Below are 23,515 nucleotides of genomic sequence, written 5' to 3'. Positions count from 1 at the left end.
GAGAAGATAATCTGCAAATCACTTATCTGATAAAGGATTAATAACCAGAATATATTAAGAACTCTCACAACTCAACAACAAAAAACGAACAACCCTATTAAAAATGGGCAAAGGATCTGAACAGACATTTTTCCAAAGACAAAAAGATACATGAAAAGATGCTCAACATTGCTAATCAACAGAGAAATGAAAATCAAAACCATGAGATCTCACTTCACATCCATTAGATTGGCTAGTATAAAAAAAAAAAAAAAACCCAGAAAATAACAAGTGTTGGTGAGGATGTGGAGAAACTGAACTCACGTGCATTGCTAGTTGGAATGCAATATGGTGGAGCTGCTGTGGAAAATATAGTATGGCAGTTCCTCAAAAAATTAAAAATAGAACTAACATGTGATCAAGCAATCTTACTTGTGGGTAGATAATCAAAATAATTGAAGGCAGAGTCTCAAATATGATCTCACTTTAAAGTCAAACTCAGAATCAGAGTAGAATGGTGTTGCCAGGGGCTGGGGGGAACCGTGGACATGTTGGTCAAAGGGTACAAACTTTCATCTATAAGATGATTAAGTTCTGGAGATCTAATATACAGTGTGGTGACTATAGTTAATAATACTGTTATCATACACTTGAAATTTGCTAAGAAAGTAGATCATTAAGTGTTTCTACCACACACACAGAAGCAGAGTCTTGAAGAAATACTTGCACACCCATGTTTGTATCAGTACTATTCATAAAAGGTGAAGCAACTGAAATGTCTACTGATGAACAAATAGCTAAACAAAATGCAGTTTATACAAACACTAGACTATTACTATTATTCAGCCTTAAAAAAAGGAAATTCCGACATATGCTACAACATGGACGAATCTTGAGGACATTATGCTAAACAAAATAAGCCAGCCACAGAAAGACAAATGTTATGAATTGCACTTATACGACGTAACTATAACAGTCAAAATTGAGAGACAGAAAGTAGAACGGTGGCTACCAGTGGCTGGTAGGGAGAGGGAAGTTGAAAGTTGTTGTTTAATGGGTACAGAATTTTAGTTTTGCAAGATGAATAGAGTTCTGGAGATAGGATGCACAACAATGTGATGGTACCACTAGTAAACTATACACTAAAATATGGTCAAAGTGATATCATGTTATGTCTATTTTACCACTATTTAAAATAAATAAAGACACTTCATTTTATGGAAAAATTTGAGCAATGAACTACAGGTCAATCATGCTTAAAATACATGACTATAAAGCCTAAGAAAGGAAAAAAAACTTACACGACTAAACAATATCATATTGTGTTAAAACCGAGCTCCAAAGCGTTCTTGGATATATACCTTCAATAAACTCACGTTAGAATTATATACCAAACCCAGGAACAAAGAACAAACACTTTGACTTTTCAATGAGAAATAACATGACACACTATTTATTAGTCACAAAATTCACTTGTAGTACATAACCACAAATTTCTTCATTATTTTTTTAGTTGAAGGGGAGACCACAGTAAAAACACGTATATAGAACTGATTTCTAAAAGAAATGAAAATATTTGGCCAGATGCTTCTTACCAATATGGATTTGCAGACACCTGCAACAGCCTGACAGGCTGCAGATGTGGGAAAGTCAATGGGCAGATTGGGAAGACCCAAAATGGTAACCAAAGGCAAGAGTCCTTTCTGATTCACAAATTCCTGGCAGTGGTCATCAGTTGTATTGTTGCTCAGAATAGATTCCACAAATTTCATCTAGGTAATGAAAATTAAAAAAAAAAAGTTAGTGCCTAACACTTGGAACTAAAATGCCAGCTTGGAATAAGGACAGGGATAACCTTGTAGTCATGAAATTAGTATTTTTTAGAATACCAAAAGCTCGGGTAAACAGGGATAGGTATATGATATGGCCCCTAAACATCCATAAAATAAGGAATAATTACAACTTTTTCCCAATCTACCTTTTCATCCACACCTAAAGTCATATAATTTGAGAACACAGAACAAGCTAAATGACTTGCTCAGGGCCATACCATGAATTAGTGGCAGAATCAGACCTAATCTTTTAATTTGCTCATTCAATGCTTCTTGCATGATAATGTGTTACCTCTCCCCTGGAAGCAAACATCATGGATACTTTCCTTCAAATGTACTTACAACAAAAATGAAACCTAAAACTGTGGAAGAGTGATTCAGACCAAATAAAGCATTTTGTAAGGATAAGAAAGTAAAATGTGGGCAACAAACACATAAGCAAAAGAGAAACCATCTCTGGAAGTGCTTACTGGGCTAGAACAAATGCTAAGTGGGCTTCCCCTTACAGGTAAATAATTCTGGGAAAATTCAAACTTCACTTTTTCCTGTGCGACACACAAAGTTAAAAGAAAACATCACACTAATTTTTACTTTTATTTTTTGGTAGAAGAGAAGTTAGTGGGAAAAAATGGCAAATAACGGGGGGGGGGGGAATATATGTTGGACACATTCAAAGAACATAATACTGGATTGGCCTAACAAAGCCCACTCTCCTCCTGTTTGGATTCCAAAGGGGAATGAACAAAAAATTGGGAATACTGGCTAATTTTTGGAAAACCAGTCTCACAGAACAAGATCTGCATATCTTTCCTCACTGCTCCATACTTTAAGGGCCCCAGTGAAAATAAACACAAACCATCAGACTATTTGGTAACCCTACATTTTCCGAAAAGTACACACCTTTACTCAGTCTGCCCTATCGTTAATCTTACCACATTAAGGATGTAATCCATGAGGGGAATAGGAATACGTTCCTCTGTACCAACAACCCTGTTAAGGGAGAAAACAGTGAGTTACACAGAAATTCACAATACCAGTGCAAGAGAACAAAGTGAGGAAAAGGAAACAGCATGAAATGCTAGGCCTTTTTCTAAGTTAGACTTATAGCTCTTAGTATGTAGCACAGAAAAAAAAAAAAAAAGAGCTGAAATAATTCTGAGGTTAGCTTTCCCAGCCTGAGTAGGTTGAGAGCACAAAAGGAAAAAGACCAAGCTTTCACAAACTCAGCATTTGTACATATCTCAAAAGAAATGATTCTATCTTAGGTATCTATAGAAGGAATTCATCAATATGCCAATATTAAGAATAAACAAGTTCAATTAAAAGACCATTTAAATATTTGAAGAAAGGAGTTATGCAACAAAACAAATACATAAACATCCTACCATAATACTGCATCAGATTTAAAGTTACAGAGAACAGGAAACAGAATTTAATTTTGTACAAATTCCATGCTTAAGATTGACAAGACATTCAGAACAAAGTTGGTCAAAGGTGAAGTCAATACCCAAGGCCTCTTTCTCTAACAATCTGTTCCCAAACTATCTCAAAATTGTGATCAGGTCTTTTGCTTCAGATGCTTCAGTGCTGTGCTTAAGATAAGAAGGCTGCAATAATGCCACAGTTGCAGAAAATGCAGTCTTTGGCCCAATGGCTACATCTTTGCTTTTCTAAGAAATAGAGAGAGAGGAAAAAAAATACCACAAAGTATACTGAAATGAAACAAAATCTACCTAAAAGATAAGCTCTAGGAAAGGACAAAACTTGAGTCAAATAAGGAGCATTTTACATACAGGCCCTTGGAAGAAATCTGAAAGCGCAGAGACGGAAAAAAGGAGAGGCTGGGGGTGGGGAGAAGGCAGGAAATTGCCAAGAAACTAATAATTTTCATCTCTGAGCAAGATAAAATGTGAACAAAGATATGCCAGGCATTAGGACATTGGCAGCAAAATGGAGGCTAGGCAACAGGCAAAGAGAATGGAGAGAAATGTTGAATGGCTTCGGAGATATCCAGAGCTAGGGCTTGGATAGGATGTTGTGTGTAACATGCTCAATGAAGAATCTGGAGAAGAACTTTGCACAAAGGGAGGACCTAAAAGCCAGAAGTGAAATGATTCCATGGGAAGACTATAAGCCTTCCCCTGACTGTAAAGTTCCCTCTCAGAACCACTGCAGCACTCCCAGATACTTACAGCAATTATCTACGCCAGCACAACTGTGCCTCCTTGGGAAGAACCCAGAGATCCACCTCTACTGCTAAGGAATATGGGTGCGGCAGAAGCCCAAGAAGACACCTGCCCCTTTGCAGAAGTCAAATATAATGGTAAAGAACCAAAGCACTATCATGAACTGGGACCCAGGTACTTCCTTCATTTGCTAGATAGAAGTAGAGGAGAACAAGAGAGAAAACAAACGAACAGTGGTTCTTAATCGAACTCCAAGAACAAACTTGTTTAGTAACCACTTTTCTTCCTACCCTCATCTTTTTGGCTTCCAAACTCAAGATACCATACAGGAACAGTAAAAATGATCAATTCTCTCCAGTAGAAATCCCCCTACCAACTGGCTTTAAGAGAAGTCATTCTAATAATCCTAACCTCAAATGGAACTTTGACCTTCAGCATCTTTTCAACAATGAAAGACTGAATATTCCCATGACAAATTAAACAATTTATCTTAAATATCAAATTAAAAACTTCTGCCTCACTCCCTTTTTTAAAACATACACACATTCCTAAACTTAATATTACTCTGGTCAGTTTTACATGTATATTTATGGTGCTGGAGCCCTTAATCAGACTTAGAGGAGGATTCCAAGTGAATGCCATAGTACATGGATATAGGACAACAGATCTCATGGGTTTTTTTGGTGGGGGGTGGAGGGGTGAGTGGGAAAATCAGGTCTTTCTTCCTGTTCTTGAGGAGACATAGTTGCCCTTGAGCAGAGGAGCCCTCCCAGTGGGCCACAATTCAGGGAACAACTACTTCTCTGCATTTGCTACCTTTAAAGCCCAGACAGTTGCTACTCAAGTTCCAAAGACCACATAAATTTATATAAATCATTTCTTCCAAGTTGTTCAGGATAGGCCATTAGGTTAAGCAAAGTAAATGGAATCAACCACAAAAATAAACCGTGGTGCCCCAACTAAAAACCTTGGTTACTTACTGGCAAATATATACATCTCCAGCAGTATCAGTTTTCCTTAGATCAAACAATTTAGGAGGTCAAAAAATAAAGAGGCCAAAATATAAGTATTTACAGAACTGCTTGTGGCGAATGTCTTCAAACGTGGAACAGAATTCCATGTATTTGGGGTAGACTGTAGTGCCTAAGTTTCCTTATTCCAGCTCTCTAGCACAAAGCCATGTGTCTCAAGATCAAATACAAAAATTTTTTTTTTCAAATGCTAGCTGCTGATTTTTGGGGGGCAGGGGGAATCAAGGGAGAAGAACACTATCTTTTAGCCTGGAAAAAACTGGGAACTCAAAAGTTCATCAACAGGAGAATGGATAAACACTGTAGTATATTCATACGATAGAATAACATGGATGAATCTCAAGAACAAGCTATGCAACAGAAACCATAGATAAGAAAGTACATACATTAGGTATGATACACATATAATACTCCATTTCTTTTATTTACATGATGTTCCAAAATAGGCAAACTTATCCTATGAATGACAGAAATAAGATATATAGCTGTCTTACTTTAGGGTAGGGAAACAGGAAACTTAGAATCTGTAGTTTACTGTACAGAAATTATACTCCAATAAAAAATATTGGAAAAAACTTACACTCATGTGCACTTAAGGCACTGGAAAACAGATGAGGGCATGGGAGACAAAAATTTGTTTGGGCATCCCATTGAAGAATTTTGCCTTGGGTGGGGAAGGGATACAATTAAAGAGTTTTGGGGAGAGGGGTGGCACATAACTGCAATTTTTCCTAAGCTACTTTCCATGTTGGCCAAAAGTACATAGTAACTCCCACCATAACAACTACCTGGGATAAGGAGATAAAAGAACTTTACCTTAAATAGATTGTGGCTTTCAAATGCAGGTGGAGTTGAGCTGCTTTCCTTTCCAGCCCTAATAATCCATGTAATGACCCAAATGAAGCTTGTGAAGGTAGCCGAAGTGGAAAACTATAATGTGTCAACATTTGTAAGACTCTTACATATGTTATGTGAATGAGGTGGTGAGGAACACCCAGACCATGTGGACTACAGAAAAACATCGATACCATGGAACAGCAACTACTACAGTCCTTTGCAGCTTAGAAGCTACATATGACTAATACTATGACAGAGTATTAATGCTGTGGGTCTAGATTTTTACTATTTCTTCATTTTTGTTTGTGCTTCATTAGATCCAGCCCCCTTGGCATTTAAGATTCAGGAAATCCTTAATGTAATGCTCTTGATTAACTCCATCAACCCACTAAATAAGCATTTATTGACTGATTACCTACTATATACAAAATGACTGGGATATCCTGCTGAATGAGATATTGTCTCTGCCTTAGAGAAGCATAGAGACTAGGGGGGAAGCCATCAGAATATATGAAAAATTTTAACAAAACTGTTAGGAGAACACAAAAGATCAACTTCCCCTCTGGAGGTAAAAGGAAAGGTTCCTTTAAGCATAAGACATTTGAGCTGGACTTGCAGGAATTTGGTAGATGGAAAAGAAGCAGCAAGATAATTTGGGGATCGGGATAAATACAGATAGAATAGTGACACATGATATCCCAAGAAAAGCATGGAGAGTGAAGACATACGAGGGCTTTAGAAAATGTCAATTCATCACGACAGCTTAAAATCTGGGCATGTTAGACAAAAGGTATAAGATGTCCAGGTAGAAAAGTTATATACAGATGAATGTACACAGCTTGACTCAAAACCACCACCACTATTCACATTTAAGAAATTCTTCCCTTGTTTGTAGCCAGGAAAGGGAACCCCAGCCCAGCAGGTTGGCTGACAATTAAGGGTGTGGCAATGAAGCACTAGGATCTGACTCCTTTGCAAATAAACTCTTGCTTTCTTTCAGGGTATCTTCCTTCTCCAGAAAGAGAACATTTAATTTAAAACAGAAGATGCTGCTAGACGAAGGCAGGTTTGCCTTCTCAGACAAGGGTAATACATCTGCCTAAGAAAGCAACATTACTTAGTAGTTAATGCCTTTCCTTCAAAAAAACCCCTCATAGCAACAGACTCATTATTTTCTAGAGTTCCAGAAGGGCATACCTGTTTTGGTGTCTAGATCTCTGCTTCTGCTGTCTACTCCACCATAATCTTCTCAAGTTCCAAATCACCCTTTGAGATCAGCTCAAACCCATTTATATTCACCCCTAAAATGTTCATGCTTTTCTCAAAACTACTTATCTATACACCAAGAACACTTATTAAATGAGTGAATGTGACCGTCCAGAGGGATCACACCCACTTCTAGCATGAAAGTGATTAAGAGTTACAACTAAATAATTGCACTTCATCCCTTACACGCAAACACAGTAAGCTCAAATTAATCAAATGACAAAAATAAAGACCAACCAACAACAAATCCCAGTATCTCTTAAGAACTTCTTAGGAGACAGCTTCAAAAGTGCCATGTGTTTCATATGTGCTTCCTTATGGAAAACAATCAAGCAGTTGATGACGTGGAATACCAAATCAACAAAGGGAAAATAAATCCTGAGGAAGGCCCTTGAACTTAATATACTGAATTCTGATTCAATCTCATGAACAGTTTTAAGAAAGATAGCTTGCTAAGGCAACCAAAACAATTAGAAACACCAAAGCACAAATGACACACAAAGGTCAAAGAAAGAAAAACTACACACATGTAGGGCCGGAAGAACCTTACAACTGGATCTAATCCAATTCCCTCATTTTTATAGACGAAAACGACATGCTCAATATCACAAGGCTAGAGAACCTGTCTTGTGAACACTTACTGCTGATTAGGCTCAGTTTCATTCTGCTGGGCAGAATTAAAGCTCTGCATGGCCTGTACTTCCTCTTCCTCCTCATCCTCACTAGAGGCCTCTTCTGCAGCATGATTAGACCTTGGGGGAGGAGCAGTGGCAGTGCCATCTGCCTTCTGGATTGATGGCTTCTGACAGATGTATTTAGGGTCTCTTCCAAGGTTACAGATTTCCTCAAGTAACTGAAAGGCACAGGAAGTAAGATTATTTATCAGTAATTAAGGAACAGGGGGATGACTAACATTTTTGGAGCACTTTCTATGTGCTATACACAGAAATGCCAAAACATTTTATGTACATGTTATATACACCATTCCTGGAGTGTAGTCATTAATTTCACTTTACAAAACAAGGAAACTGAAGTCTTGTGAAGTTAAATAACATCTTCAGGGTCACATGGCTGTTAAGTGATTGACTGATCTGATTCCATGTTCTGATTCACCAAGCACCAGTAACTCATATACTAGTTTCAACAATCTTAAGAGGCAAGACAGGGCTAGTACATGTGAAAAAAAAAAACAAACCCAAACTAAAACCCAAAAAATCAAGCAACAAAGATCAGAAATGGCAATATGCTTTTACAAACAGAAGCTAAGCCTTGGCAACTTCCTAATATTCTATATAAGACAGCAATACTTAAGTGACTTTTGGGGAGGGTGAAGGGGGGAGACTAACCCAAGGACTTGGATAAAAATGAGGCAGACATAATCCTCTTATAGGCATAGTCCAAGAATCTAAATGACCTCCAGTAGGCCAAACCTTCTCCTAAAAACTCCCACTTCACTGCTCTCTCATGCCCATGGTCAAAGCCATATCACTTCCCACCTTAATGATCGCAGTCGTTGCATCTGTTTTGAGGGTGGGCTGATGTCTCATGAGCTCATCAACAGCACTCCCCAGGTTGGATGCAGTATCCCCTTTAAAGCAAAAAATGGAACTGTCAGAAAGACTGAAGAAGACAGAGCTTGAGCTATTTTCTGTGCCAATGTAAGAAGGAAAGAAGAAATTGAGCTGGTTGTTATGATTTTCTAATGTCATGCTTTCTTGAACGAAATCACACCAACTTCTGCAACCAAACCACTGGGAAGGAAGAAGGAAACTTATCAGTCTAGTAAACATATTTTAAAGTGTGTACTACATTCCATCCTAATAATCTTTACTGTCAGGGTCTGAACTAGCACTGTCAGGTGAGAAAAGAAGCATAAGCCATTAATCCTCTGATTGCCCCAGTAACGAATGATAGTGGCTAGAATGCTACAGTGGTAGCTGAAAGCACAAAGCACATTCTTGAAAATTCGATTTTTTCTGGAGTCCTACCTTCTTGCTATGCTTCAATGATCTGCTCTCAAATACACTGAGAAGGAAATCTATTCATTTGTGACTGACTATCTTAGGGACTTGGATATTAGAACACAGGACTGTGAGGATCATCATCTTGTGACTGTTGATCTGTATGTGTGACTCCATATCTCCTATTGCTGTAAATGGTGGACCTGAAAGTCTCCTGCTGGTACTCTAATACCTATTTCTCACCAGCACCATGAAAGTACATTTAATAGTGAATTGTTGAGAAGCAAGGAAATATATTATGAATTACCTGTAATAGAATGTACAGTGATAAATGCCATTAAGCTTAGCACACCTAGCCAGAGAAATGAAGTGAAATCAAGGAAGAGTTTCCTTGCCAGTAGGTGGCTTGATAATCACCTAAACCTTGGCACAACAGCAAACCAATTATTTATAATAAGATAAATCCCTGGTGATTTACCAAGAGGATCAGAACTCCTCCTCCTCCGCATTGCTGGGAGGTAATCTGGAGACAGAAGAACTTTGAAGAGACGTTCAAAAGGCTGACATTGTACAAATGACTGAAGACCTCGGGCATTCAAGCAGAGTGCACTGAATACATTTGGGAGAGAGCCAAGGACTTCACGGGTAGCAGGAACCTAGGGAGAAGATAAAGTGAGCTTGAAGACATCTGAAAGAGTCCACGTGTAGACATTAGGAAACTGGCCAGGGGTACTGCACAGAGATAAAAAGGATCCTGATAACCAGGTCTCAATTAGTTTCAATACTACACAAAGTAGATAAGAGAGGATTTTCATGCCATAAGACTGCTTTTCAAGTCTATGTGTATTCATGTTTCTGTATTTTGTTTTCACAAACAAAATAAGGGGTATGCATGGAGCATTTTTTACAGAGCAGCAGAAAGAACTCACATCTTTGATGAGCAGTGCATGCAGCATGACATCAGTCAATCCATTGTCCTGGAGTGAGGAAAGCAGTGATGGTTCTTGAAATACAAACACAGTCACCACTTCAGTAGCTAAAAAAAAAAAGATGAGAAATATAAGAAACTTAGGGAAAAACTCCAAAGGCTCAAACAAAACAAAAAAGAGAACTTAATGTACAAGAATTTAATGCACGTGCTTACTATGAAATAAAAGTTCTTAATAATGCTTATCAGAGATTGATCACTATTAGGAATTTAGTGACTTATCCTTTAAGATTTGTATGGGGCAATGTACAGGCATGACAATTATAGTCAATAATACTGGACTGAGTAGTAGAAATAGCTAAAAGAGTAGATTTCAGGTGCTCTCATCACATTAAAAAAGGTTAACTATGTGAGGAGATAATGTGTTAGTTTGTTATCTTATTAGCTTGACTACAGAAATCATTTCACTATGTATATCAGATCATGTTGTACACCTTAAATATATACAATTAAAATATATATATAAATAAAACCTTCCAAATTTAAGATTTTTATGAGCATATTTATGAGTGAGGTTAACTTGTTTTTTCAATTGTAATATGTACCATATAACCTCCTTTATCTTTCCTTTGTCACTGCAACTCATTCAATTTGAATGGCTGCATACTGTTCCACTAAATACATACATCACCATATATATAAACCAGTCCATAATGGTGAGAATTGATAAACCTAAATATATATCTTTTTTTGTCTGCTTAAGCAGGAAAAAAACACAAGATGGGTATGTATGGGTATGCTGGGTTAAAGTGAATGTAAACCTACTGATGAAATGGACAAAATGTCTTCTAAAAAGCCCTTTCAGCAACTTTAAAATACCATCAGCAATGTGAAGAGCCCTTGGGTATTAATCTGATCAATTTTTGACAACATTTAGAAATGCACCATAAAACTACTATCAATGCTTCTAGAACATGGCAAAAACTCTACTCAGAGGGAACAATACAGCATTAATGCATTAATTAAAAAGTAACCAAAATCGAAGCTAGAAGAAATCAACAGAAAAAGCAGAATTTAGTGAAACTATAAGCAAAAAGCACAAATAAGTAAAACCAGTAAGCAGTCCTCTGAAAAGACTGAAAAAGTTTACAAACTTATGGGAAATCAAATAAAGAGAGTAATACACATTAGCAATGAAAACAGGATTTAACTGGATACAGAACAAAAAATTATTTTATAAACTATGTTAACAATGAAATGCAATGCTTTTTAAAGAAAATGTCGTAAAAACTGACCCTCAAGAAATGATAGCAGGGGGAGGGTATAGCTCAGTGCCTAGCACGCACAAGGTCCTGGGTTCAATCCCCAGCACCTCCATGGAAAAAAAAAAGGAAATAAGTAAACCTAATTACCTCCTCTTGCCAAAAACAAAACAAAACAAAAAAACCCAACAACAACAAAACAAAAAACTGGATTTTCTGGTCAAGATGGAGTGGTAGGACCACAACCTCGCCTCTCCTCCTGACTATAACGAAACCACAACTGACTGGTAGACAACCATTGAAAAGAACACTGGAACCTAGCAAAGAAGATCATCTTCAAATGCAAACATAAAGAAGGAACCACAGCAGGACAGTAGGAGGGGGTGTGCTTGATATATAATTGGGCCCCATTACCCCCCAGGTAGGTGACCCACAGACTGAAAAATAATTAAGTTGCAAAGTCCCTCCCACAGGAGTGAGAGTTCTTAGCCCCACGTTAGGCTCCCCAGCCCCAGGTTCTCATACTGGGAGGAAGAGGAGATCCCAGGACATCTGGTTTTGAAGGCCAGTGGGGCTTAAGTCCAGGAGCCCCCTGGGACTGGGGGAAACAGCGACTTCACTTTCTTGGGAAGCGTACACAGAATCTCACGTGCACCAGGTCCAAAGGCAGAGGCAGTGATTTCACAGGAACCTGGGCCAGACCTGCCTGCTGGTTTTAGAGTCTCCTGGGGATGTGGGAGATGGCTGCAGCTCACCCAGGGGACATAAAAGCTGGTGGTGGACATTCCGGCAGTGTTGATCTACATGAGCTTTCCTGGAGGCTGACATCTTGATTGGATCATTAGCACCAAGAACTAGCCCCACCCAACAGCCTGTAGGAAAGCCTCAGGCCAAACAACATACAGGTGGGAACACAGCTACACCCATCAGCACACTTCCTAAGCCACATAGGCCTCTAGACAAGTCCCTATCCACTGGAGGTCCAGGACTAAGCTTCACCCACCAGTGGGCAGGCACCAGCTCATCCTGCCAGGAAACCTGCATAAGCCTCTAGTCCAGTCTCATCCACCAGGTGCAGATACCAGAAATAAGAAAACAACAATCCCAAAGCCTGTGGAAGGAATCCACAAACAAAGGCCAGACTCTACATTAGGACTGGCTGGACCCTGGTCCTTGGTTGACAAGAGAGAAGTGTACTGCTGCGATGCACAAGACATCTCCCACAGAGGGTCACCTCTCCAAGGTTGAGAAAAGTAACTAACTTACCTAAAAATACAAACAGAAAGATAAATATGAGTTGGCAAAGGAATATCTCCCAGGCCGAGGCACAAGATAAAATCCCAGAAGAAATATGTGATGAGGAGATAGGCAATTTACCTGAGACTTTAAAGTAATGATGGCGAAAATGTTCAGAGAACTCGAGAAGTACAGATGCACAGAGTGAAGTTTTTAGCAAAGAGTTGGAAAATATAAAGAATACCCAAACAGAGTTGAAGAATAAAATCACTGAAATGAATAACACACTAGAAGGAACCAAGAATAGACTAAATGAGGCAAAAGAACAGATCGATGAGCTAGAAGACAAATTAGTGGAAATCACTACCATAGAACAGAAAAAAGAAAAAAGAATGAAAAGAAACAAGGACAGTTTAAGAGAACTCTGGGACAACATGAAGCATAGTAATATTCGCATTACAGCGGTCTCAGAAAGAGAAGAGAGAGAGAAAGGACCTGAGAATATTTTTGAAAAGATAATAACTGAAAACCTTCCCAACTTGGGAAAGGAAACAGTCAACCAAATCCAGGAAGTGCAAAGTTCCACACAGGATCAACCCAAAGAGGAACACACCAAGGCACATAGTCATCAAATTGACAAAAATTAAGGATAAGGAGAAAATATTAAAATTAGGAGGAGAAAAGCAACAAATAACATACAAGGGAACTCCCATAAGGTGATCAGCTAATTTTTCAGCAGAAATTCCACAGGCCATAAGGGAGTGGTGCAATATATTTAAAGTGATAAAAGGGGAAAACTTACAACCAAGAATACTCTATCCAGCAAGGTTCTCATTCAGATTTGATGGAGAAATCAAAAGCTTCACAGATAAACAAAAGCTAAAAGAAGTCAGCACCAGCAAACCAGCTTTACAACAAATGTTAAAGGAACTTCTCTAGTCATCAAACCACAAGAAAAGAGAACAAAAAGGAAAGAGAGAAAAAAAAAACCTAGAAAAGATTGTTTTGGCAGTTCGGGATCTTTTATGGTTCTACACAAATTTTGGGATTGTATGTTCTAGTTCTGTGAAAAATGTGAGGACTTTGACAGAGGCTGCACTGAATCTGTAGATTGCTTTGGGCAGTACAGCCATTTTGATAATGTGGACTCTTCCAAGAGCACAAGATATCTTTCCATTTCTCTGTATCACCTTCAATTTCCTTCATCAATGTTTTACAGTTTTTAGAATATAGGTAACCCCCTTGGTTAAGTTTATTTCTAGGTATTTTGTTCTTTTTGATGCAATAGAAATGTTTATGCCAGTTACAAAATTCTGGTTTTTGAAGCGGAAAAAAGAAGTGAATGAAGGTCTGCAAATGCAAAATATCCTTCTTACGGGTGAGCTGTATTCCACTACATATATACACTGCATCTTCTTTATCCATTCATCTATTGATGTGCACTTACGATGCTTCCATATATTAGCAATTATAAATAATGTTGCTGTTCACAGCAGGGTGTATGTATCTTTGTGAATTAATTCTTATTTTGTGGTTGGCTTTATTCCTTTGATAACTATGTAAGTTTTAAAAAAAAGCTAAAGCTCTAAACATTCTTAGAAACAATGAACAGTACATATATGTAAATTTAAAAATATGTGCAGTATATTATGTATATATTTGCATGCAATACATTGTATATGCACAAACTGTAACAATCCTACCTAATAAAACTGAAAAATAAACAAACAAAAAACAAAACAAAACAAAAAACTACCAAGTAACAGAAAGGAACCAAGCCAAACAGTTTTAAATGTGTTATTAAACCTTCTAGGGGCAGTTAAACAAGACTTCTTAACTCATTTAATGAGATTTTTAAAACTTTGATTTTAGGCTGCTCCTCTCGCTCCCTTCTCTTTGGAGACGGCCCCCACTCTGTCTATGGAGTGTGTATCTACTTTTATTCTAACCCGAGCACCCAACCTCCACACCTCGTGGCCTTTCTCTCATCTTCTAAAACAGCCTACACTCTATGTACTATGTATCTCTCTAAATTAATCTACCTTTAGTCAAAAAACAGAAGAAAACAAACAAACAAACAAAACCTTTGATTTTAAAACCTGACAAAGGTGCATGCACATATAATATCCATAGACCATGTATAAAAAAACTTGTAATACAGATACCTGAGATCTAAAAGAAATCAGGATTTTCAGTTCAAGACTGAAACAGAGCACCTCTCATCTATTCCAAATGCCACTGAAATGGCAGATATATGACAATTAGTGGGACCGACAGTTGTTAATGGTTTTTGTGATTTCTGATAGCTATAAACTTATGGAAAATTTAAGTCCTTTTCCGGGTTTCTACTGGTATTTGACAGACCCCTCCATAGATTTTCATCTGTGCAAATGTCTAAATTCTAAGGAGCTACTAAAATTGAGTATTCATAAACTGAAATTAGTGTTTATTAGAGATTACTAAGACATTCAATCTGTTATTTTAAGGAGGTCTAACTATAATGCTATGTCATAATGCTACTGTGCAACAGGGATAGTTTAAACCCTCTTTTAGAATTAACAGATGATTAAGAATTAGAGTTCTAAAAAGGATACACAAAAACTAATTAGCTCCAGATGGGACTAAGCAACTAATTCCTAAAAGAGCTACAATAACTCTCAAAAATTTATGATTAAAATAAAATTCTAGAATCCACTAACTCCATAAAATAGCAATAATCTGTTAAGACATACAGTCTCTTAAAAATAAGGAAATAGCTGGCAATTAAAAACATTTATAAAAAAATAAAAAATTTGATAATGCAATAGGCATCTTGAAAGATTACACAGAGAAATTCTCTCAGAAAATGACATGAGAGCAATATGGCAGTCTTATTAGCCACACAGTAGGGTTTCCAGAAGAGAATATGCAAGTTAAAAGGAATTTTCCTGAAGCAGGAAAAAATATTGAGAGTTTTAAAAGGGCCTGACCAAGTGCTATGAGGGAACACTGAAAAGAAATAGAACTAAATACATCCTGGTAAAATTTGTGAGCTTTAAGGATAAAGAGAAAATTAAGTTACCTACAAAGGACCAAGAATCAGTTTAACATGATGGTTATCTACAATATGTAACATAAAAGGACAATGGAGAAACACCCACAAAATTCTGAAAGAAAAGGAAGTATCACCCTAAAAATTACCTAAAGATGTAGTCCAACAAAATTTAAAAATGAATCAAAGAGAAGGAAAAGTCAAGGATTACTAAAAAAGAGAAAACAAAGAGAATGCTGAAAAAGAAGTGAAGGCAGGCTAAAGGTCTTATTTTGTCCAGTTTAGCAGAAGACAGGATAAGAAATTTTAAGTTTAGATGTTGATAAAATATAAGGATAATCGTTACAAAAAAGGCATTAAGAAAATTAATGTAAGATTCAGAATATGAAAAAAAGCATTAACATAAAACACAAGACTTCAGAAAAAAGAAAAACAAACACACTAGAGATCACAAAAATTATGTCTCCTATAATAAACGGGCACCTCCAGCATGCCAAGGCCTGTAGACCACAGGTCTGAAAATATCATGGAACGTTCTGGCTCTCATTGGCCTGGCAATGCCTCATTTGCTTGGCCTGCATCTGGGATTCTACCACTCCAGCTCAATTCCAAACTCCCTGGGCTCTTTTTTGCCCATGCTGTCACCTCACTTGTTTGGGGTATTCAATCAGCTCAGCTTTCTTGTAAGAAATTATACTCACAACTCCTGTTGGAGACAATGGAATATTGATTTTCAGTCACTTTTGTAATTATTTCTCAAATGCATAAAACTTTCCATCGAAGTCTTGGCGCTAGGCCAGGACTCCCATCAATCGAGCATCCTAGATGATTTCAACATACTTGATAGTGCCACCCTCGATGCTGATACCCACAAATGTTTTAACTGTCCCTAAACTGCTGCCACATCACTCATAACAACTCCAAGGCCCCATGGGCTAAGATTTCCCCTCATACACTTGGCATCAATCACCATCTTTGGTGTAATAGGCACAAGTTTAAGTATTTTCAGTTCTGTAACAGGCTCATCTCATAGAGGCTGCCCAGACAACGGCATAACTCCTGGCCAACCACATAAACCAAACAACTCAAGACTTAGAATCCCTCATTGAGGGAGGCCATGTGGTTGCTATGATAATTGGTAACAGATTAGCATTAAACTACCTACTGTGCATTTCAAGGTGGAGCTTGTGCCTTAAAGGGGACCTCCTGCTGCATGTGGGTTAATATAGGAAAGGTATCCAGAATAGTTTAACAAATAGAACAACAAACCAAAACAGTCAATTATATTACTCCAAGAGATTCTCAGATCCCCATTAATTTCTTTCCCTTGTTGTCGTCTGCCTGGGGTGAAAGGCTCTACACTATCATTTATGGAGCTAAATTAATAATTGCTGGACTGATTATTTTGGGTTGGCTTTCTAAATTTGGTCCCTCTGAAGTATAAGTTTATTTACAGGAAACCTGGGAGGTTGTTATGATAATTCAAATGCCAGGGATGAATTAAAACTTTACAGAAGGAATTTTGACCTCCATTGATGTTTGCTTTTGTGCTCTAAGTCCTGCTTTCTGCATCATCCTGAGAGGGGTCACCTGCTCCTCACCCCTACCCTAACAAGCACATATATCCTCTTGCTGCCTCTTTTAAACTTCTCCTTCATAAAAAAAGGCCTGTGCACTCGCAGTTTCTCTGTTCTGGGCTTTCTTCCAGAGATAGATAGATAGAGATAGAGAGAGAGGGGGCCATCTTTCCCTGCCCCTTGACTTGGGACTTCTCCAACTGTGTAACAAATCTTTCTTTGACCATACCAAAAGACTACTGTCATGAGTTTTTCCACCTGAAAACTAACCTTGAAAGAGAGTCTCTCCATGTCAAGATGGAGCTGCTATAACACAAGGAACATTTCCTCAACCTGATCAAGAGGAACAAATATTCAACACAAAATCTTCTGCTAACCTCAAACTTAGTGGTGAAATACTGAAGCTTTTCCTTCTGTCAGGAACAAAGCAAAGAAGCCCATTCTCACCACTTCTATTTAGCAGTGAACTGGAAATTTTTGCCAGTGTAGTAAGACAAAAATTTTTTAAAAATTAAAACAAAAAATAGAAAGCATAAAGATTATAAAAAAGTAGAACTATGTGCAGACTATGTAGAGCATCTTAATCAACAAATCAATTATGAACTACTAATTTAGCAAGGTCACAGGATACAAAGCTAATATACAAAAACCCTATATTGCTTCAACAAGGGAGTTAAGTATCTAAGTTTGAGTAGCTCAAACGACTCCCTCCAGACACCCCAAAATATTAAAAAAAATGCACGCTACTGATACAAAGAGGCTTTCTTTATTTTTATACCTCCCACTAAATTCTTTACAGTTTTAAGGATAATTCTAGAAACCTACATATCTTATGTATTATCCTGTTTATGTATGGCACTCAGTAAGTGCCAGTTAATAAAAACAAGATTTTAATAGCAGCAATACTCAACATAGTGATAATGTCAAAATGCAAAGATATCTATAAATAACTGTAAAGTACCCACAGATTCCAAAAACTGCATTTTTCTACAGTGAGAAACAATTTTCTATACTACAGCTTACAGGTCTGACATTCAACTCTAAGAATGGAAACCATTCTGACTGGATTTTCTAGACCAAGGTTAGGGACAACCACTGAATAAAGACATGTTTCTTATCACACTTGCAGCCTAAGTATAGTACAAAAAGCCAAATGTACAATAACAATACCTATTACAAATGATTCACAATATACTACAAATAGATGTCTACTGCAAACTGAATTCTGATCTTTATTTCATCACCAACTAGAAAGATACATAATCACACAGTGGACAAATGTGGATAGTAAAATCCTGCAAGGATATTAAAACACAAAGAACTCTGCCAGGTCATTCCAGCTTGGTATAAACAAATATCAACTCCACTTACCTAGGAGAAAGAGTGATGGGCCATAGTATTCTGCATTGCTGATGATGTGTTTCAGGGAGGTAGGCAGAGAACCATCCATCACTAAGAGAAAAGGAAATATCAAGGAGAATATGATCAGACTGGGAGTATTTTGATGCGTGGGGATGATGGAGCAGTGTATTACACATACCACACTGTGGTTAAAAAAAAAGTCTATGTTGATTCCAATCTAATGGCCCTTACTTGTCTCCTCCTTATATTCTATTTATTCCTTGTCCATGCAATAACCTTTTAACAACAGTAAGTCAAAGAAAAAAGACACAGAGAGACAGAGTCGGGTAGCAGGCTGGAAGTGAACACAAATTCAAAAGCTAGAAAAGGAAAAAAAATGAATCATTATGAAAACAGTTGAACAATCCTTGTATCTAGGAAAAGTGATACTAAAGGACTAACTAAAAGCTATTCAAAATGGCATGGCCTTTTCCTAAAAAGTATGAAAAGGACAAATCTCTGAGAGAGTCAAACACTCTTCCAGAAAGTATCTAGAATCAAATACCATGTCGTATGCCATCTGAGAAAGCAGGGTCTTGAATAGCCTTCTTGAGGAAATTCAACATGGATTTGAGAAGTGCTGCTCGTTGTGGAATACACTGGACTCCTGGCAAGGGAGAAAGAGGATTATACTGGGTTCACTGTTAGAACACAATGAGCAGATACATAAAACCAATTTTTAAGAGACCCATGTACCTACAGTAACACTAGCAGACATTTTAAGTGAGATCTCTGGGTGTTGGGAAGAATACTTACCTAAGCTTTGAAACTGGAAAAAAATAAATCACCAAGGACTACACAAAACTAATACTAAAACTAAAAGCCTAAAGTAAAAAAGAAAAATTATAAAGTAAAAAGATTAAAACTCTCTGAGCCTCAGTTCCTGTTTTGAATATTATCTGCCCTCAATCATGGCTGCTTTGAAAAAATAATCAATGGATGAATAGTTAGAAAACCATAAAATGCTGAGATAAATGTTAATATGAATAAATGAACACCAGAGTGGCAAAATAATACACAGTTTTAAGAAGCAAACCTTCAAATGAACCACGTAAAGCTCCCCACAAAGCACTCTTTTTCACTAGTTTAGTAATTCACTCAGTGTGACAGGCTGTCTATCTATGTGTCTACGCACCAGGACGAGAGCCGGGGCCAGAGGAGATACTAGTGCTGCTGGAGCTTGATGCCCGTAACTCAACATCCAGCCGGTGTTCCATAGAGATGGAAGAACCAGGACTACTTTCCATAGTCACATCTGCAACTGAAGGAAAAGTTATGATAAATTAGATAGAAAAAAAGGCACCAACAAAAGGAATATTGCTTGAGACAATTTTTTCCATAAAGTGAGATGAATGATATCAAAATGCAGAAGGATTAGAATATTGAAACCCAAAATGAAAATACAGTTAACTACTGAACAATTTAAAGGTTAGGGGTGCCAACCCTCCATACAGTTGAAAATCTGCATGTAACTTTACAGTCAGCCCTACACATCTGAGGGTCCACATCAGTGGATTCAACCAAATGTGGATTGTGTAGTACTGTAGTACATATTCACTGAAAAAAATCCACTTATAAGTGGACCTGTGCAGCTCAAACCTGTGTTGTTTGAAGGTCAACTGTACAACCTTTCCACCAATAGAAAGGTATTTAATACAATTGGTTATTCAAGACATGCAAATTTAAAACAATCCTACAAAAAGAAGTTCTTCAATATTTCTTATCTACCAAATTTGGGTGGAAAAAAGGCGGTAAGTAAAATATGCGATTTCATATACTACTGGGGTAGAGCTTTCTTGGAGAGTAACTTAATAATAAATATTAAAGGCATTATGATAATAATACTGAACATATGATATGGAAAAGTGTCTATGATACATTGAATGAACAACGCTAAACTGAACAGTATGTTAATGACGTCATCTTCCTATTTTAAAAAGTGATATACTTATGTCAATATGTATTTGAACATGCATATAAAAAAAAGACCAAAAAGAACTATACCAAAATAGCAGCTATGGTGGGTGGGAAGTGAGTATCCCTTTTACTTTACATACTTGGATATAATTTGAATTAATCGACAAGATTCACAAGTACTTATTAAAATTTATAAAATACAATAAAGCTCCATTAGTAATAAACTACTATTTACTTTTGAAATATTTTCTTCCAGTCTTTTATATACATATACAAACATTCATACACGTACCTACTTATACACGGGAAACACAAGCTTATGGTTTTATAACCTGCTTTTCATTGAATATAAAATTTTCTCTACCAGTACATCATAATCACCTGGATTAGCTGTAAAAACGCAGATTTCCTGATCTTCACTTACAAATTTACTAAATCTAAGCACTGTAGACAGGGTCTAAATCTTTAGCAAGCACTTTATTCTTATGCTTACTAAAGTTTGACAACCACTGATTTATAGTTAACAGTGAGTGAGTCTTTAAATTGTCTTCTACACTACACCATTTAGGAGATGTCACATTTTAATCAACACTTGGCTCTGCACCATTAACTCAAATGCCAAGTTGCCCGCTGTAGACTAGAGATAGAAATTGGGTAATTTCTAGGGACAGCAACATACATAGGTAACTATGTTCACACACACACACACACAAAAAAAGAGAGAAAAAAAGAATGACAACCTATGGATATTTAGTGTCAAGAATGAAAGCGTTATAAATCCTAATACCTTTATCATTAGCATAACAGATACATGTAATGACATCTTAGGTCATCAAGATAAGAACAATTTAAATTCTAAGAAAGCTATTTTGTGCAACAGTTCTTAATTTTTGGTACTATTATTAAGAACTATGCACAGTGGGGGAGAGGGGCAGGGAGGTTTTTAAAAAGGACATACACGATGCACCTGGAGAATATTTGGTCTTCTATCTTTCCGATTTTATGTTTTAAAAGTTGTCCTCTACCCAACTTTTTCACCTCTCCCTTCCCTTCTCAAAATAGCCAGATAGTTTCAGAGTGTCCCATTTTAGAGTCTACACTCTCTGTATCTTTCCCTAACACATATTTAAACACCTACGATGTATCAGGCACTGTTGGAGAAACAAACAGTATCCTGATTTCATGGAGTTTACATTTTAGTGGGAATAAGAAGATAATGAACCGATAATTAAGAAAACAGCTAGTATGTCTTGAAATAAAACCGATTAACACCATGGAGTGACTGTAGGGCTCTACTGCAGCTCTACCATCTGCTTCACTTTCCATCTCTACTCCCAACAATTGTTTTGTTGCTGAAAATATATTCTCAAGTCAGTTGTGCACTTTAAAATTTATAAGGAAGAATGAAAACTGAGGTTGGATGACAGGAAAATGTCAAGCACAAAAATATTGACTTAGTAACTATTAATTACCATCCATATCAGTTTCCATTTCTTCTCCTTCTTGTGTAGTACTGGGTCTCTGGATCTTTGGCTTGATCACAAATGGACATTCTTTTCGGCACAAATCTACTTCATGCTACAATCAAGGGGAAAACAATAAGGTAATCTTACATGTATATACCAGGGATTAAAAAGAATTACAACGAAAGAATGTCACAGGCAGCTTACAGAATTGGTTTCTAAAAACAAAAGGAATAAGATCGCTCTTTAGGGTTATTAGGATAGTTCCCAGGCTCAGATCTCACCACGCATAATAATACCTCAAGTCTATAAATGAAGATAGAAAGTCCACTATGAGATTGAAAAGCTGCCATGTCCAGGTTGGTGATGAGGTCAACTACTCTGACGGCTCTGGTGACAAATGTTATCTGGTCCTGTTCATCGCCTAGAAACTTTATGACCTATCAGGGAGAGAAAAAGAGATAAAACCAATCAAATGAAAAGACACGAAACTGTAAAAAACGTGCTCCTTTGGAAACAATGCAGTCTAAGGTCTCAGGGAGTCAGTACAGTACAGGAGAAACATGTGTTTGATTCTTGGTGCTTGCCAAATGACAGTTCTATCACTTCTGGCAATTAATCTTCTGAGGTATTAGGGACATGAACTACTTTTCAGGATTAAGCTGGTGCCCAGTATCCAGCACATAGGAAAACATATCCCCACTAAGGTCATGATAAGACGTGGCAATGTCTTAATTAGTACCCAGGGCCTCCTATCATACCATGCTGGAAAATAATCAATTCTTAATAATGGAAATAGCTGCTCTTAAAAGTTGTTAATGAGATAACCGGAAGGCCAAACTTGAGAAATTAAGTATAACATTTTCTGGGTAAGCGTTCTTATGCTAACTGCTCTCACTGTGAACCATTTCAAACTTGCAACTCTACACTCTCTTTTAGTTGACTTCCCACAAACATATTTTTTAAAGTAGAGTACCTTCAATAAAGCTTCCATCATTCCACAGGAGACCAAGGCTTCACCACCAGCATCATAGCTGGCCAGATGGTATAAAAAAGAGAAGAGAGCAGTGGCAAACTGGTGAGGGTATGGATCCATGGAAGGATCTAAAAGGGAGATTGGGAGAGGACAGAAAGAGTAAGATCAGAATTTGCTGTTAAGTTGGCAGGATATTAAACAAAAGCAGACAAGATGAAGGGTAGGGTTCCTCCTGGTGCCTAGGATAATAACCATCAAAACTTACCAATCATGGCCTGGATACAGTTCCGCACAAGTACAGGCAAAAACCCATGGTAAGAGGCAGTTCCAGTACAATCAATAATACTGCTGAGTTTGGGAGTTCTCTCCAAGTGGACAATTGATGTTAATGTTCGTAAAGAAGCAGCTTTAATCTCCTGTGAAAACAGAAGGTAAACGTGGGATGTTTTAAATAAGAAATACATGACCAATCCAAGTTGCTAATACCCCTAACTCTAAAACTTAAGTCATTTTACTGGTAATTGCTTGGGGTAGATGGAGGTTTGTTGAGAATAACACTGAAAACCCAGCATTTGTTAACTCTGCACCTAAATATTCAAAGAGGAAGAAGTAAAAGGGCCAAGCTTCCTTCC

The 23,515-nt window shown here is 37.3% G+C and overlaps 1 protein-coding gene across 3 annotated transcripts in view; it reads right to left on the bottom strand.

Annotated features, from left to right (window-relative positions):
* The window catches only part of HUWE1 (HECT, UBA and WWE domain containing E3 ubiquitin protein ligase 1), a 138,480-nt gene that overhangs the window by 58,189 nt on the left and 56,776 nt on the right, over window positions 1–23,515 (bottom strand). For all 3 annotated transcript variants that reach the window (XM_074359490.1, XM_074359492.1, XM_074359491.1), the window contains exons 14-26: window positions 23,149–23,299; window positions 22,884–23,011; window positions 22,207–22,347; window positions 21,917–22,022; window positions 19,663–19,788; window positions 19,033–19,134; window positions 18,498–18,578; window positions 10,022–10,128; window positions 9,571–9,748; window positions 8,628–8,719; window positions 7,773–7,984; window positions 2,744–2,801; window positions 1,575–1,751 (exon numbers count right to left, since the gene is read on the bottom strand). In XM_074359490.1, the coding sequence (XP_074215591.1) occupies window positions 1,575–1,751; window positions 2,744–2,801; window positions 7,773–7,984; window positions 8,628–8,719; window positions 9,571–9,748; window positions 10,022–10,128; window positions 18,498–18,578; window positions 19,033–19,134; window positions 19,663–19,788; window positions 21,917–22,022; window positions 22,207–22,347; window positions 22,884–23,011; window positions 23,149–23,299 (1,659 nt within the window). The remainder of the gene's footprint in view (window positions 1–1,574; window positions 1,752–2,743; window positions 2,802–7,772; window positions 7,985–8,627; window positions 8,720–9,570; window positions 9,749–10,021; window positions 10,129–18,497; window positions 18,579–19,032; window positions 19,135–19,662; window positions 19,789–21,916; window positions 22,023–22,206; window positions 22,348–22,883; window positions 23,012–23,148; window positions 23,300–23,515) is intronic.

Source organism: Camelus bactrianus, chromosome X, assembly GCF_048773025.1.
Source record: "Camelus bactrianus isolate YW-2024 breed Bactrian camel chromosome X, ASM4877302v1, whole genome shotgun sequence".
In the NCBI taxonomy this organism is placed as follows: Eukaryota; Metazoa; Chordata; class Mammalia; order Artiodactyla; family Camelidae; genus Camelus; species Camelus bactrianus.
Note: the sequence above shows the minus strand (reverse complement) of the source record. Positions and strands in the feature narration are given on the sequence as shown.